This window comes from Sorex fumeus, unplaced genomic scaffold (assembly GCF_029834395.1).
Source record: "Sorex fumeus unplaced genomic scaffold, SorFum_2.1 ptg000064l, whole genome shotgun sequence".
NCBI classification, from domain to species: domain Eukaryota; kingdom Metazoa; phylum Chordata; class Mammalia; order Eulipotyphla; family Soricidae; genus Sorex; species Sorex fumeus.
This window is the reverse complement of record NW_026606121.1, coordinates 5,265,347-5,278,117: the sequence shown is the minus strand read 5'-3', so window position 1 is coordinate 5,278,117 and position 12,771 is coordinate 5,265,347. Positions and strand designations below refer to the sequence as shown.

Sequence of the window (12,771 nt, the reverse complement as noted above, 5' to 3'; positions counted from 1 at the left end):
GCAGGAGTACCAGAGCCGTTCCCCGTCTTGTGTGCTAGTCCTGAGTCCACACGCTACCTGCAGGCACTCCCCACAGGGCCCGACTCCATGGCAGGCTCCTGGTACCCTCCCCCCGCTCCCGTCCCTCACAGGAACCTGCAGCCTCTTCCTATCCCATCCCCGCCTCCCGTGAGCTCTGCCACCTGCAGTGCCACCCTCAGACGCCTATGAGTCCACTCTCCACCCCAGCCTAGGCCAGGCCGTCCCTGTCACCCCCCAACACTGGTCCCTCTGTGCTCCTAGGGCCTTTCAGAGCCTCCTGCCCACCTCCTCTGCTCCACAGAGTCCTAGAACATGGAATGTTCTTCCTGCTTGTCTCCTCTACCCCCATGCGCTGGCCCGGAGCCCACTGCTGCCTCAGCCCCCACACAGGCACCAGTGGGCCCACCTCCTCTGCTCCCCACAGCCGGTACGGCTAGTCTGATGCAGCCAGGCTGGCCACAGGCACCCAAAGGCCTCTTTTCCTCCCTTCCCGCCAGGGTCAGACTTCAAGGCTCAAGGCAGACAGGTGGGAGCAGCTGCCACCGGCCTTAGGTTCCTGCGAGGGGCTGCGAGTCCAGGCAGCAGGAACCTGGTCCCGGCTGGGCGGACGCTCAGAGCAGCACCATGGCCAGGGACAGATACCCTGCAGGGATGATCTTGGCGTGTGTCAGAACCCAGACAAGAGGGAGAGACCACTGGCTCATGCACGCCACAGAGCACCCCCTGCTCACGTGCATAGATGCTGGCACCATGGGGCGTCAGACCCATGCAACGTGAAGGGTCTGCTGTCCCCCTTGGGGCACCTGCGGTGTGCCCAGGTTGGAGCTTTGAGCACCCACTGCAGCCTATCGGTGCCACCATGACCGTCCATGCTTCCCTCGGGACCATCAAAACCCAGGGCGTTTCTTCAGTCACAGGCCAGCCAGGCAGGGTGAGAGGTCGTCTGCAGGAGGCTGGGCCAGCAGGGACCCCGCCCTCAAACAAATAAAATTCACAGGGAACCTCGAAGGACCCAAGTGCCGGTACAGTTGTGGCAGGAAGAACGACTGAGAAACCCTGATAAGGGGGAACACAGCTGGAGGCCTCTACATGGGGTCCCCAGCATCACTGCCACCTGCCACCTCCACATGGCCCACGGGCCACAGCCACACTCTGCCAGGGAGCCAGAGCCCAGAGATGAGCCCAGCGGCGTGGCAGGAGCCCTTGGGAGACCGCCACAGGGCAGTGCCCCAGTGGATACCGCCTGATGCTGTAGGATGCTCTGTCCCTGCTGCTGGCCGAGGGGTGTGTGCTGGTCCCTATGGCACAGCAAGGAGCCGCGCTGCATGGGAGTGGTCAGGAGGCCGGGAGGGAGCTGGGCAGTACCCGCTGCAGGCAGGGCCATGGCTCCTCGAGAGCCTGAGCCCCGGTCTGACCCACAGCCACCAGGCTTGTGCACGTTTATTTACAGACTCGGGTCTGTGCTTGCGATCAGCGTTTGGGACACATTTATGTCTGCATGTATTGCCGCAGAGCCCAAAAAAGAAAAGGTTTCTTTGAGGGGGTGTGAGGTGGGGTTTTGGTTTGGTTTGGTTTTTGGGTCATACCCAGCTGCGCTCGGGGCTTGCGCAGAGCTCAATTCTGGCTGGGCTTGGGGGACTCTGTGTGGTGTCAAGGGTCAAACCCAGGTCAGCCCGTATACAAGTGGGAAGAGCAGAGGGCCACACCTGGTGGTGCTCAGGGAATCACTCCTGGCCAGGGGTGCAGGGATCAACCCCAGCTGTCTGTGTGCAAGACAAATGCTCTACCCATTTTACTCTCACTCCAGCCCCAGAAGGGTAATTTTTAAAAATAAAACTAAAACTCAGGAAGGGAAAAGCAGACCAAACTGAACTTCATGAAGGTGCCTGCACCTGCCTGACACGGCAGGCAGAGCCTCAGGCAGTGCACCCCACCCCACGCCAGCTCTGGGCCATCCCTCCCCACTGCCCACAACAGAAGCAGAACCGGACAACAGCCCCACAGCTCTGGGACTGCTGGACACTGCTGCACAGACACAGCAACGGGGCAGAAGGGCAGAGCCAGTTTCACCTGGAGGGATCAGCCCAGGGTTCCTCGGGAGGCGGGGAGGCACACAGCCCTCAGGGGTCCATACACTCTAGGGCTGCAGAGAGCCCCTTGGAGCTGCACTCGGCCCTCAGGAGTGGACACAGCCCCCTCAGAGCTGCACATGGCACCTCAGAGGACCACGGACAATACCTGCAGAAGGTCCCTGGGGACTGGAGTGGGAGGGGGTGAGCAGAATGTCTGCTGGGAGGATGGAGAGTTCTGGAATGTTGGGGTGAGGGCTCTAAACTGCCGGAATGCGGGGAAACATCCACCTTATGTTATTTCTGTCCTACCACAGGGCAATTTAAAACCCCCAAGCCGAGCTCTGCTGGCATGGGTGCAGCGGCTGGCCCACCTCCCCACCCTCCACTACTGGCACCCCAGGGTCCCCAGACAGAGCCGCCCCCAGGCTCCTCTGCCTCCCCCAAAGCTTGGACCCCAGAGCAGGCACAGGGAAGACCACCCAGCAGGTCAGTCCCAAGAGGAATAGCCCCAGTTTAGGGCTGGGGAGACGGTGGGGAGGACCAGAAGGGCCCTTCCAGGGCCTGGGCGCAGGGAGGCAGGTGGACACCGGGGGCCTGGCCAGCTCAGTTTCCCTGGCTGCCAAGTGGGGCTGCCCCCATCTTGTCGATACGGTACCGGCGGGCGGGACGGATCTGGAAAAACAGGGGCGTGGCAGACACTTGGGGGCGGCTGGGCTCCCTTGGGTCCGATTGCCTCTGAGACTGGCACGCTGGGGGCCGGCCGGGACCATGTCCACTTGTCTCAGGACAGCCACTCGCCTTGGTTTAGGGGCGCCAGGGGACCCTGGAGCACCTCCTCCGTCCAGGGCTGTGCGCGCCGTGCGCGGGGGGCGGTGCAGGAAAGCCCCGGGGCGGGGGCCATCCCGAGCAAAGTCCAGGGGGCTGCGGGGCCACCCCGAGCAAAGGCCGGGGGGGCCGGGGCCACCCCAGCAAAGACCAGGGGGCTGCGGGGCGCGGCGCGGCGCGGGCGCAGAGGCCCCGCCGCCTGCAGGTGCCTCGTGACGTCAGCCAGGTGCGGGGACCCCGGCGCCCCCGCACGCAGGCCCCCGCCGCCCGCTCCTCATCGCAGCCGCGCTCCGGCCGGCCGTTTCCTCTTTCTCCGCCCGCCTGAGGTTTCGCAAGGCGGCGGGAGCGACACACGCAGCCGGGGGAGGGGCGGGAAGGCGGGAGGGCGGCAGGTGCGCCCCGGCCCCCGCCTCGCCCCCGCCCCAGCTCCCAGCCCCGCGTCCAGCACCCAGCACCCAGCACCCAGCACCCAGTCTCACGCCCTGCGCGCGCCCAGCCCCGCACCCCGCACCCCGCGCCGCACCCAGCCCCGCGCCCCACACCCAGCACCCAGCCCCGCAACCAGCCCCGCGCCCCGCGCCGCACCCAGCTCCGCACCCTGCTCCCAGCCCCGCGCCCCGCACCCAGCCCCACGCCCTGCACCCAGCCCCGCGCCCCGCGCCCAGCCCGCGTCCTCCGCGCCCACCCGGGGCCCCGCGCCCCCCGCGCCTACCCGGCGCGCCGCACCCGGCCCCGGCCCCCGCACTCAGCCCCGCGCCCCCCGCGTCCCCCACGCTACCCGCGCCTACCCGGGGCGCCGCAGTCGGCGCAGCGCCCGTTCCCCGCGCGCCGCAGCAGCTCCAGCAGCGCCCGCCGCCGCTCCTTGGCCATGTCCGCGCCGCCGCCGCCGCCGCCGCTAGGGCCCCGCGCTGGCCACCCGCCGCCGCCCCTGCGCCATCCCCGCCGGCTCGGCCCGCGGCCGGTTCCGCATTCTCCGCCGCGCGTGTCCCGCCGCGGCCGCCCAGCGTGTGCCTAGGGACCCGGCGCCCGGCCCGCTCCGGCCACGGTCCGCGGGCGGCCCCCAGCGGCGCTGCAGAGTGACCGCCCCGCGCGCCTCGCCCTGCCCCGCCCCGGGCGCGCCCCGCCCCGCCCCGCCCCGCCCCGCCCCAGGGTCGGAGCCTCTGCCCCACCCACCGCCGCCCGTGCCCACCTGGACGTTGGTGCACCCCCACCTTGCAGCCAGGGCCTCAGAGCCGGCTGACTAGGTGCGGAGCTGTCCAGGCCCCAGGAGCGCCCCCCCACCCCCCGCAACCCGCCAGGGACAGGCAGGGCTGATGCACTAGCCCAGCGCCCCCTCTGCTGGACTCTGTCCACTTCCAGGGGGTCTGGGCCCCCACCCCGGAAGGCACAGCTGCAGAGCTCCCGTTGTGAGGGCAGCTGGGGTGGGGATGGCCCTGCTCATCATCCTGCTCCCAGGCCAGCCCTGTGGGGCCTCTCTGAGCCCCTGGCCAGGCGGGGCAGGTTCCCCAGCTCAGCCAGTGCAGGCGTGCCCAGGGGAGAGGCACAGGAGCCACTGGGCGCCAGTCACTGACCGGGACAGTACCCTCCAGGTACAGCACAGCTTCTCTACCGAACTATGGCACGACCAAGCCGTGCAGGAGGGACAGGACAGCGTCCAGGGGCCCCACGATCAGCTCGGACCCTTGGAAGAACATAGTTCCTCAGACGCACTACCAACTCCTCCTGGAAGCCCTCATGCACTGACCCCTAAGTCCCTGAGGAAGGAAGGAAACACACTGTGTGTGTATGTGTGTGTGTGTGTGTGTGTGCGTGCGCGAGCGCATGTGTGTGGTTGGCAGTCCCCTGGAAACCAACTCCAGCCACTGTACCTCTGGGTTTCCTGGCCAGGAAGTGGGGGTCAACTCAGAGCTGGGGATTCCCCCACCTGCCTCTTGCCTGCCGTATCCTGTTGCCAAGACCCTGGTCCTGGGTGCAGTGACATCGGTCAGGGACTCCTGTGGGAGGATGCTGGAGGGAACTGTCCCTATGCTGCCACCATGAGGGAAAGGGAACCCCCCCACCCTGTGAACGGGCTTTTGCCCTGGCCCTTGGCCTGAGGGGGGGCACTGTGTCCTCAGACACACCCAGGCCCTAGGCCTGAGGGGTCCTGGGTCATGCGTCCTCAGGGGCACAGGGTATCACCTCCCTCTGCAGCCTGCACCGTGCAGGGCTGCAAATGGAGGGCCAGAGTGCAGGAAATGAGCTGCGCGAGGACAGCTGCACCACGGCCCAGCTGGCCTCCAGGGGACACCCCGCAGGAGCCCTGGTCGACGCCACTGCCACCAAGGACCAGGGCCTTGGCAGCAGGTGGGGGAGCCCCAGCGCTGGGCTGACCCCCACTTCCTGGCTGCCCTTAGCCCAACGGCCAGGAAACCCACAGGTGTAATGGCCAGAGCCAGTTCCCAGGGGACTGCCCCTCCCCCACACACACGCACACATGGTGTGTTTCCTTCCTCCGGCAGGAGCAGCCCTGCCCCCATCCTCCTGCAGGGCCCCTCTGCGGTGGGCGGGCTGGTGCCAGCCTTGGCTCCTCCCTTCCGTCTGCTTGCGGCACACACCCACATGCACCCCTATGCGGCTGCCCATGCCAGTCTTGGGGGGCAGTGGTGGCTGTGCACGGGCCTGGACAGCAGGGTGGCAGCATCTGTTCCCAGGAGCCAGGGGAGGTGCCAGATGCTGAGGGGCATCCAGTGCCCCCAAGCTGGTGGCTCAGCCCCCCAGAAACCCTCCTGTAGGGCAGGAGCTCCGGGGACACCCCAAAGACGCATGCGGTGTGGAGGGGCTTGGCCAGGCGTCGCACGTCCCACAGCCACAAGCCCCGGTGCTGAGCTTCCCACAGCCAGGAGTGTGGGTGGCGCAGGCCCTCCCCAGGCTGCGGTTGCCACCTCTGCAGAGGGGAATGGAGCTGGCTCCCTCGTCTGCTGCCACCACACGGACGGGGCGGGGGCAGGTGGTCCACACAGACCCAGAGACTCTGGCCCTCAGAGCTTGCTGCACTGGGGACCCCCCCATCAGGTCAGGGTCTTGCTGCTGGGCACCCCACCAGTGCATCTGGCCCAGGTGTGACATGGTTGCACCCCAACAGGGGAGGGAGCTGGGCTGGCACCTACGCCAGCGCCCCCCGCCACTAGGAGCCCTGGCCCACAGCCTGACCACCTGCAGGCTGAGTCACAAACCAAGTCCATCCAGGAAGGGCCTGGGGGTGGGGCCTCACAGGACCCTCCTGAGCCTGGAGCAGAGCCCCAGGGTGCTGGACACTGGGATGGCACAGCTGAGAGCCACAGGGCAGGGCCAAAGGGGATGCCAAGGGGCAGGGGGCTCTGCCTCCTGGGGGCTCCCTCCACGGGGTCCCCACCTCCTGCAGGCCAGGCGTCCGAGGCTGCAGGTGCTAGCAGCTGTGTCCTCTGCCTGCTGAGCCCAGCATCCAGGTAACTGGAGCACAGTGTGCGGGACAGGTGGTCACAGCCACAAGGACCCCTGACGCTGGTGGCCATGGCCATGCCAGTGGGAGTGCTGAGGCTCTGGGCAGTTCCCCAGCTCCCGCCTGGAGCCGGGGGTCTGCTCTGAGCTCATGCTCACAACAGAGTGGGACCCCGGCCTCCCCGCTGGTACACACCAGTATCTGCTTGTGGGTCATGCCAGGGACCCGGGGCCAGAGGCGTCCTCCCAGGGTGCTCCCAGTCTGGTCCCTGCGGACTGGCAAAGGCCGGGAAGCGAGTGAGCCGGGAAATGTGCAGGCGAGGGCGACTCCACCCACAGCAGTGAGTTTGCGTAATCCCAGAATCCAGCCAGGAGCCACGGTGACTTTCCAGCTTCCATTTTTAAAGGTCAAACCTCCAAAGATGTGCAAGGAGGCCAGTGCATGGGCAGAACTTCCGGGGTCCTCCCACCCACCCAAGTCCCTAGGCACTGCCTCTACTGGGCAGGCCTGTCTGGTGGTCCCAGACAAAGGGGGTGCCAGCCGGGACTGGGCCACACCAGCAGAGTCCATCGTCCTTCAGCAACTGCTCAGCACACAGGTCTGGCTGGGGGTCACAGCCCCCGGCTTCCAAGTCGGCGAGGGTGGATGCCAGCCACGGCCCTCCACAATCCAGTGAGCAGTGCAGGGGCAGCAGACCCCAACTCCCTATTCTGATACTCAAATAGTCGGAGAATTCTAGAAACCAAGGTGTGAGGAGTGCTCACAGGTGGGAGCAGACACACCCCCAGCCTGTGGACCCCACTTCTGGGTCAGTGGGGTGTCAGGTCTTGTGGCCACGAGGCACTGAGTCAGCATGTGCAGGGTCAGCCTTACCTCCAGGTGGTCGGTGGTTGCAGAATCTCCCCAGAGTGGGGGGGGAGGGGGTCTGCTGGGGGCAGGGGTGTGGGGTGGGGCGCAGGTGCAGGGTAGCAGCAGGCAGAGGCTGCCCCCCAGGCGCTGGAATCCCTGAAAGAGCCAAGGACCCAGACGGCATCACCACCACCGGAAGTCTTCGTTTCCCCCCCCTCCCGCCGCCCTCTGGGCACACCGGGCCAGGCCTTGCACCTCCATCTGAACCACAGGGAGGGCTGCAGTGTAGACGGATGGGGAGGGGGTGCTTGCTGTGCACGCAGCTGGCCCAGGTTCGATCCCCGGGTCACCACAGGAATGAGCCCTGAGCACTGCCAGGTGAGGCCCCGGAGCCAAAGGGAAGGAGAGTGTCCGTCCATGGAGGTTAGCCAGCAGGGCACAGGCCCAGGGCTCTGAGTCCTGTCCCATCCAGAGTTAGCTCCTAGCCCCCGACTTCCCAGCCGCCAGGTCTGCAAACCCCAACTTCTCCAGCGGTTCCGGCGCCATGAGCTGCCTGAAAGGGAAGGGGATTGTCACGGACAGTGTGGACGCGGGCAGAGCCCTCACGCTGTAGCCCACATAGGCAGGGGCAGGAGGGGCACTGAGGCCCAACACCACAGGCAGACCCATGGCTCGCCCGTCTCCTAGGCTTTATCAGCCTAGCCCAGCCCTGTCACTACCCCCAAGCCAGAGCTGGGGGTCCAGGCCACATGCCACGCAGCAATGGAGGCTGCTTCTCATGGCCAAGCCCAGGGAACTGGGCAGTTAAGAGTGCAGGGTCCCCTGAGCACCTCCAGGAGTGAGCCCTGAGCACAGCAGACATGACCAAAAAATAAACCAAACCTAAGAACGTACACGAGTGTGTGAATGTGTTTAAGAACGTATGAGTGTGGGGCTGGAGCGATAGCACAGCGGGGAGGGTGTTTGCCTTGCACACGGCCGACCAGGGTTCTATTCCCGGCATCCCACATGGTCCCCTGAGCAGTGCCAGGCTCAATTGCTGAGTGCAGAGCCAGGAGTAACCCCTGAGCATCGCCGGTGTGACCCAACCCCCCCCCCCAAAAAAAAAAAGGAATGTATGAGTAAATGTATGAGTGAGAGGGAACCTGTACCTGCAGGGCGAGGGCATTAGCACCACATGGTGCCGCCAGGCTTCTTGATACCCCCAAATTGCTGCTGTGCCTCCGGCCAGATCCCAACAACTTGTGGCCAAGTTTCCCAAGAAATTAAACGGCCAAAAGTTAGATATGTGGGAGTCATGCCCACAAACCACCTCCAGCTGAGCTATACAAGCTCATTTATGGGCTTTGCATCAGACCCATAAATAAATCTCAAAAGAGATTGAAAGCGGGAGTCAACCTTTGACCTGTGCATGGCTGGACAGAGGTAAACTGGGGTGGGGGGGGAGGTAAGTCAGCCTGGTGCCCACCCAAGCAGAACTTCCAGCAGCTGCTTACTCCCGCAATCCAAAACTGCCACCATATCCCTAGCTGGACTCTACCACCTCAGGACAGACCCCACCAAGATATTAACCTGTTCAAAATTCTGGCATGTGGGTTTTGTGACTAAAACCTCTGGGCTTTTTCAGAGTTGGGATGACTACCTCCCCCCACTTCCCAATACTCATGGAAGCACTGGCAGTCACCCCCACGAACAAACTCCAGTGCCACCATGTAAGCTCTACTACTGGCCTTGCTTCAAAGACCCATAAATAAACCTCGAAAGAGATCAAAAGTCTCAGTTAATCTTGGACCCACACATGGCTGAACAGACTGGGGTAAATCAGAGGGGGGTAGGTTGGCCTGGTGCCCGCCCAAGCAGAGCCCCCGGCAGCCACTTGCTCCCACAATCCAACATCACCACCATAACCTCGGCCTGACTCCACTATCTCAGAATCCCACTAAGATACAATCTGCTAAAAATTCAGGTATGCGGGTTTTGTGACTGAAATCTCCAGGCTTTCTCAGGGTCGGGATGGGCTACCTCCCCAACCTCCCTGCACTTCTGGAAGCCTCAGCAGTCACATTCACACCCCAAAGCTGCCACCCAATTGAAAAGCTACTCCAGCCTTACCATTCCGATACAAATAACGAATGCCCTGAACACACACGACGACCTCTTAGCATCTGTACTGCAAACATAATGCACAAAAGGAAAAGGAGAGGGAGAGAGAGAGAGAGAGAGAGAGAGAGAGAGAGAGAGAGAGAGAGAAGGAAACCGCCTCCCATAGAGGGAGGCTGAGGATGGGGGGGTATGGTGGTGGGGGGTAGGGGGAGGGAACAGGGGACATTGGTGGTAGGAAATGTACACTGGTGGAGGGATGAGTGCTGGATCATTGTGTGACTGAAACCCAATCAACAGCAACTCTGTAATGGTCTATCTCACAGGCAGTCAATAAAATATTTTTTAAAATAAGTAACGTGAACGCCTACATTAAAATATAATAAAAATATATATAATAAAGAGTGTGTGAGTGTATGAGGGATGGGGTCAGAATGATCATACAGCAGGGAAGGCACTTGCTTTGCAAGCAGCTGACACAGGTTTGATCCCCAGCACCCTATATGGTTCCCTGAGTCCCACCAGGAGTGATCCTTGAGCACAGAGTCAGGAGTCAGTCCTGAGCACCAATGCATGTACCCCCCCCAAAAAAAAAAACATTTATGAGTATGTCGGGGCTGGAACAATAGTATTAGAAGGTAAAGCAACAACAATTCGCTCCCCGACATCCATATGTGGTCCCCAAGTTCCACCAGGAGTGATTCCTGAGCACAGAGTCAGGAGTAATCCCTGAGCATCACTGGGTGTCAGCCAAAACACAAATAAAAAAGAGTGTGAATATGACTGTGTTTATATGAGTGTATGTCAGTTTGGATGTGAGTGAGTAGGGATATGAGTGTGAGTGGTGTATGTGTGTATGTGTAAATCAGCGTGTGAGTGTGGATGTGAGCATGAGTCAGCGTGTGTGTGGATGAGTGTGAGTGTGGACGTGAGTGTGAGTCAGGGTGTGTGTGGATATGAGTGAGTGTGGATGTGTGGATATGAATGTGTGTGTGTGTGTATATATATATATGCGAGAGGAAATGAGTATGTGAGCGTGGATGTGAATGTGGACGTGAGCGTGTGTGAGTCAGGGTTGTGTGTGGATGAGCGTGTGAGTATGGACGTGAGTGTGTGTGAGTGTGGATGTGTATATATATTTGTGAGAAAATGAGTGTGTGTGCGGACACTGAAATGGGGTCCCTAAGAGGTCCAACTACCCTGGGCACAGCCGATGTTCTAGGCAGAAACACCAGTCACTGTCCCCCTCAGAGATGCTGAGGCCGGGAGAGGCTGCCCTGGGCCACAGCCCCCCCGATGCCCAGCTGGCCCTGGTACCCGCAGCCACACCCACAGTGCATGGACTACAGCTCCCTCTCCTGAGGGCCAGCCCGAGACCCGGAGGGTGCCCTGCACTACTGTGGGAGGGATGCCACAGCTCAGAGACACCCAGGCAGGCAGGCGCAGGATGCAGGTGCCACACCCGGCACACCCCAAGCAGAGGCACAGTGCTGGGCCGGGAGGTACTTGCCTCTCCATCCTGCACTCTAAGTATTCTTTCGACTCGTTCCTGCACATTGCGTTCTCAAAATCGTTGTCACGAAGACATTTCATGAATTTCTCCTTGAACTTTTTACATTCACCTGGAACAAAGAGAAACCAGTTTCCTGCCGGCAGTGGCCAGAGTGACGAGCACTGAGTGACTGAGCATTGAGCACCAAGTAACCGAGTCCCGAATGACCGAGCCTGGGATGATTGAGCACAGACGGAATGAGCACCCAGTGACCCAGCACCACTCTTGCAGCAGGTGCAAAGGCGTGTAGCCTGGCCCTCGCTTCCTCCCTCCGGCCCGGAACCACTGAGGCGCTCCTGGCCTCTGCAGGCCAGAGTAGGGGCAGCTCCGGGTGGAGTCCCAGTTAGGGATCGGGGTGGGATCGCGGTCAGGGGTCAGGGCGGGGTCGCGGTCCGGGGTCCGGGCGGGGTCTGATCGGGGGCGGTTCTGGGCCGGGGCGGGCCGGGGGCGGTTCCAGGCGTTTCCGGGGGCGGGGCGGGATCGGGTCGGGGGAGGTTCCAGGCCAGTTCCGGGGCGGTTCCAGGGCCGCGGGCGGGGGCGGACCGGGCCGGGGTCCGGCAGCCTCACGGGCCGGGCCAGGGGCCGGGCAGTACGGAGACGGCGCCGGGCCCCAGCCGCTCACCGAAGTGGTCCAGCGGGAAGCTGCCCTTGTCCGGCGGCCGCGGCTGGAAACTCTTGGAGCCGAAGTTCATGGCGGTAGACATGGTGGCGCAGCCGACACTTGCAGCCAGCGCGCATGCGCAGGGCGGCCGGCCGAGCGCCGAGCAGGTCGAGCGGCCGGTATTGGAGGGGTTGCGCCCCGCCTCCGGCCGCGCCCCATCACGAGCCCGCCCCGCCCCAGCCCCATCGCAGGCTCCGCCCCGGCCCCGCCCCAACCGCAGTCCCGCCTCACGTTAGGCCCCGCCCCCGCCCCGCCCCATCACAGCCTCCCGCTCCGCCCATGCCTCCGCCCCGTCGCAGGCCCCGCCCACGGCCACGCCACGCCACAGGCCCCCCCCCCCCCCCGCACGTCCGCTCACGGCTCCGCCCCACGGCGCCCCTGTGGCGCCTTGACCTGGCCAGGAGTGGCTCTGGCCTGCTACTGAGTCCAAGCGCTTCCCAGCCTCATTGCCAGCTGACCCTCCGGACAAGCCTTTGCAGACCCGCCATCACCACCGAGTGGGGACTGGGGAGCTCACAGGGTTGCAGCCCAGGGCACAGCGGGAAGCCGCGTACGACCCGTGGGCACGCGACCGAGCACCTGCCTGCCGAGGGGGCATGCCAGAGGGTCCGGCCGCTCACTCCTGGGCAGCCACCTCAGATGCCCTCTCCAGTTGCGTCCTGGGCGCCTGCCTCCCAGGCACGGGCCCTCTGCTGCAGTGCTCCCCGAGTGTCCCCTGGCTCCAGCCCCCCACTCCACTCAGCGCGGCACTCCTGCACCACCAGGGGACGCTGGTGTGTGTGGGGGAGAAGTGGCGGGAGCAGGATGGCACAGCGAGGGGTGGGGGGGTCTGCAAAGACGGGTGCTGCGAGCACCTCAGCCAGGCAAGGTCAAAAGTGCGGGAAGGTGCAGGGCAGGGACGGGTCCCTCCAAGGACACCAAGGGGGACCCGGAGAGCCAAAACACTCCCCACGGCCGCACCCCCAGCCCAGAGCACGGGGGCCCTTACAGAAGGCCCCACTTCTTTTGGTGTGGTGTTTGGAGGGCTCACTCCTGGGGGCTCGCGAACTATTTGGGGTGCTGGGCACTGAACCAGGGTCGGCCTTGTGCATGGCTGCACTAGGGCTCCCTCTCCTCCCTTGGGGGGCTGGGGGGGATCCTGGTAGTGCTTCAGGCAGCTCCTCCCAGCCTCCACCTCTGAAGAAACTGAAGAGGAGAATGGGGTTCTACCCTGTGCCCCCGGCTCTAGCGC

General features: G+C 63.8%; 2 protein-coding genes across 3 annotated transcripts in view; both read right to left on the bottom strand.

Annotated features, from left to right (window-relative positions):
• The window catches only part of ADAP1 (ArfGAP with dual PH domains 1), a 19,171-nt gene extending 6,400 nt beyond the window's left edge, over positions 1-12,771 (bottom strand). Inside the window, exons 1-2 of one of the 2 annotated variants that reach the window (XM_056128564.1) lie at positions 12,766-12,771; positions 3,707-3,808 (exon numbers count right to left, since the gene is read on the bottom strand). In XM_056128564.1, the coding sequence (XP_055984539.1) occupies positions 3,707-3,788 (82 nt within the window). In that variant the 5' untranslated portion in view covers positions 3,789-3,808; positions 12,766-12,771. Of the gene's footprint in view, positions 1-3,706; positions 3,922-12,765 lie in introns of those variants that run through there. The other variant, XM_056128563.1, reaches the window with a different exon arrangement.
• Positions 6,683-11,656, bottom strand: LOC130036670 (cytochrome c oxidase assembly protein COX19). Its single transcript, XM_056128570.1, has 3 exons — positions 11,502-11,656; positions 10,834-10,949; positions 6,683-7,776 (listed from the first exon to the last, which is right to left on the bottom strand). Exons 1-3 carry the CDS (start codon positions 11,581-11,583, stop codon positions 7,702-7,704), a joined length of 273 nt encoding a protein of 90 aa, XP_055984545.1. The 5' UTR covers positions 11,584-11,656; the 3' UTR covers positions 6,683-7,701.

Bases quoted from the DNA above. Each gene is read 5' to 3' on its own strand.
- LOC130036670 (XM_056128570.1), bottom strand. From the start codon at position 11,583: ATGTCTACCGCCATGAACTTCGGCTCCAAGAGTTTCCAGCCGCGGCCG. The intron at 10,950-11,501 runs GTGAGCGGCTGG...TCTTTGTTCCAG, and splicing joins CTTCCCGCTGGACCACTTCG to GTGAATGTAAAAAGTTCAAG. The intron at 7,777-10,833 runs GTACCTCCCGGC...CCTTTCAGGCAG, and splicing joins AGTGCAGGATGGAGAGGCAA to CTCATGGCGCCGGAACCGCT.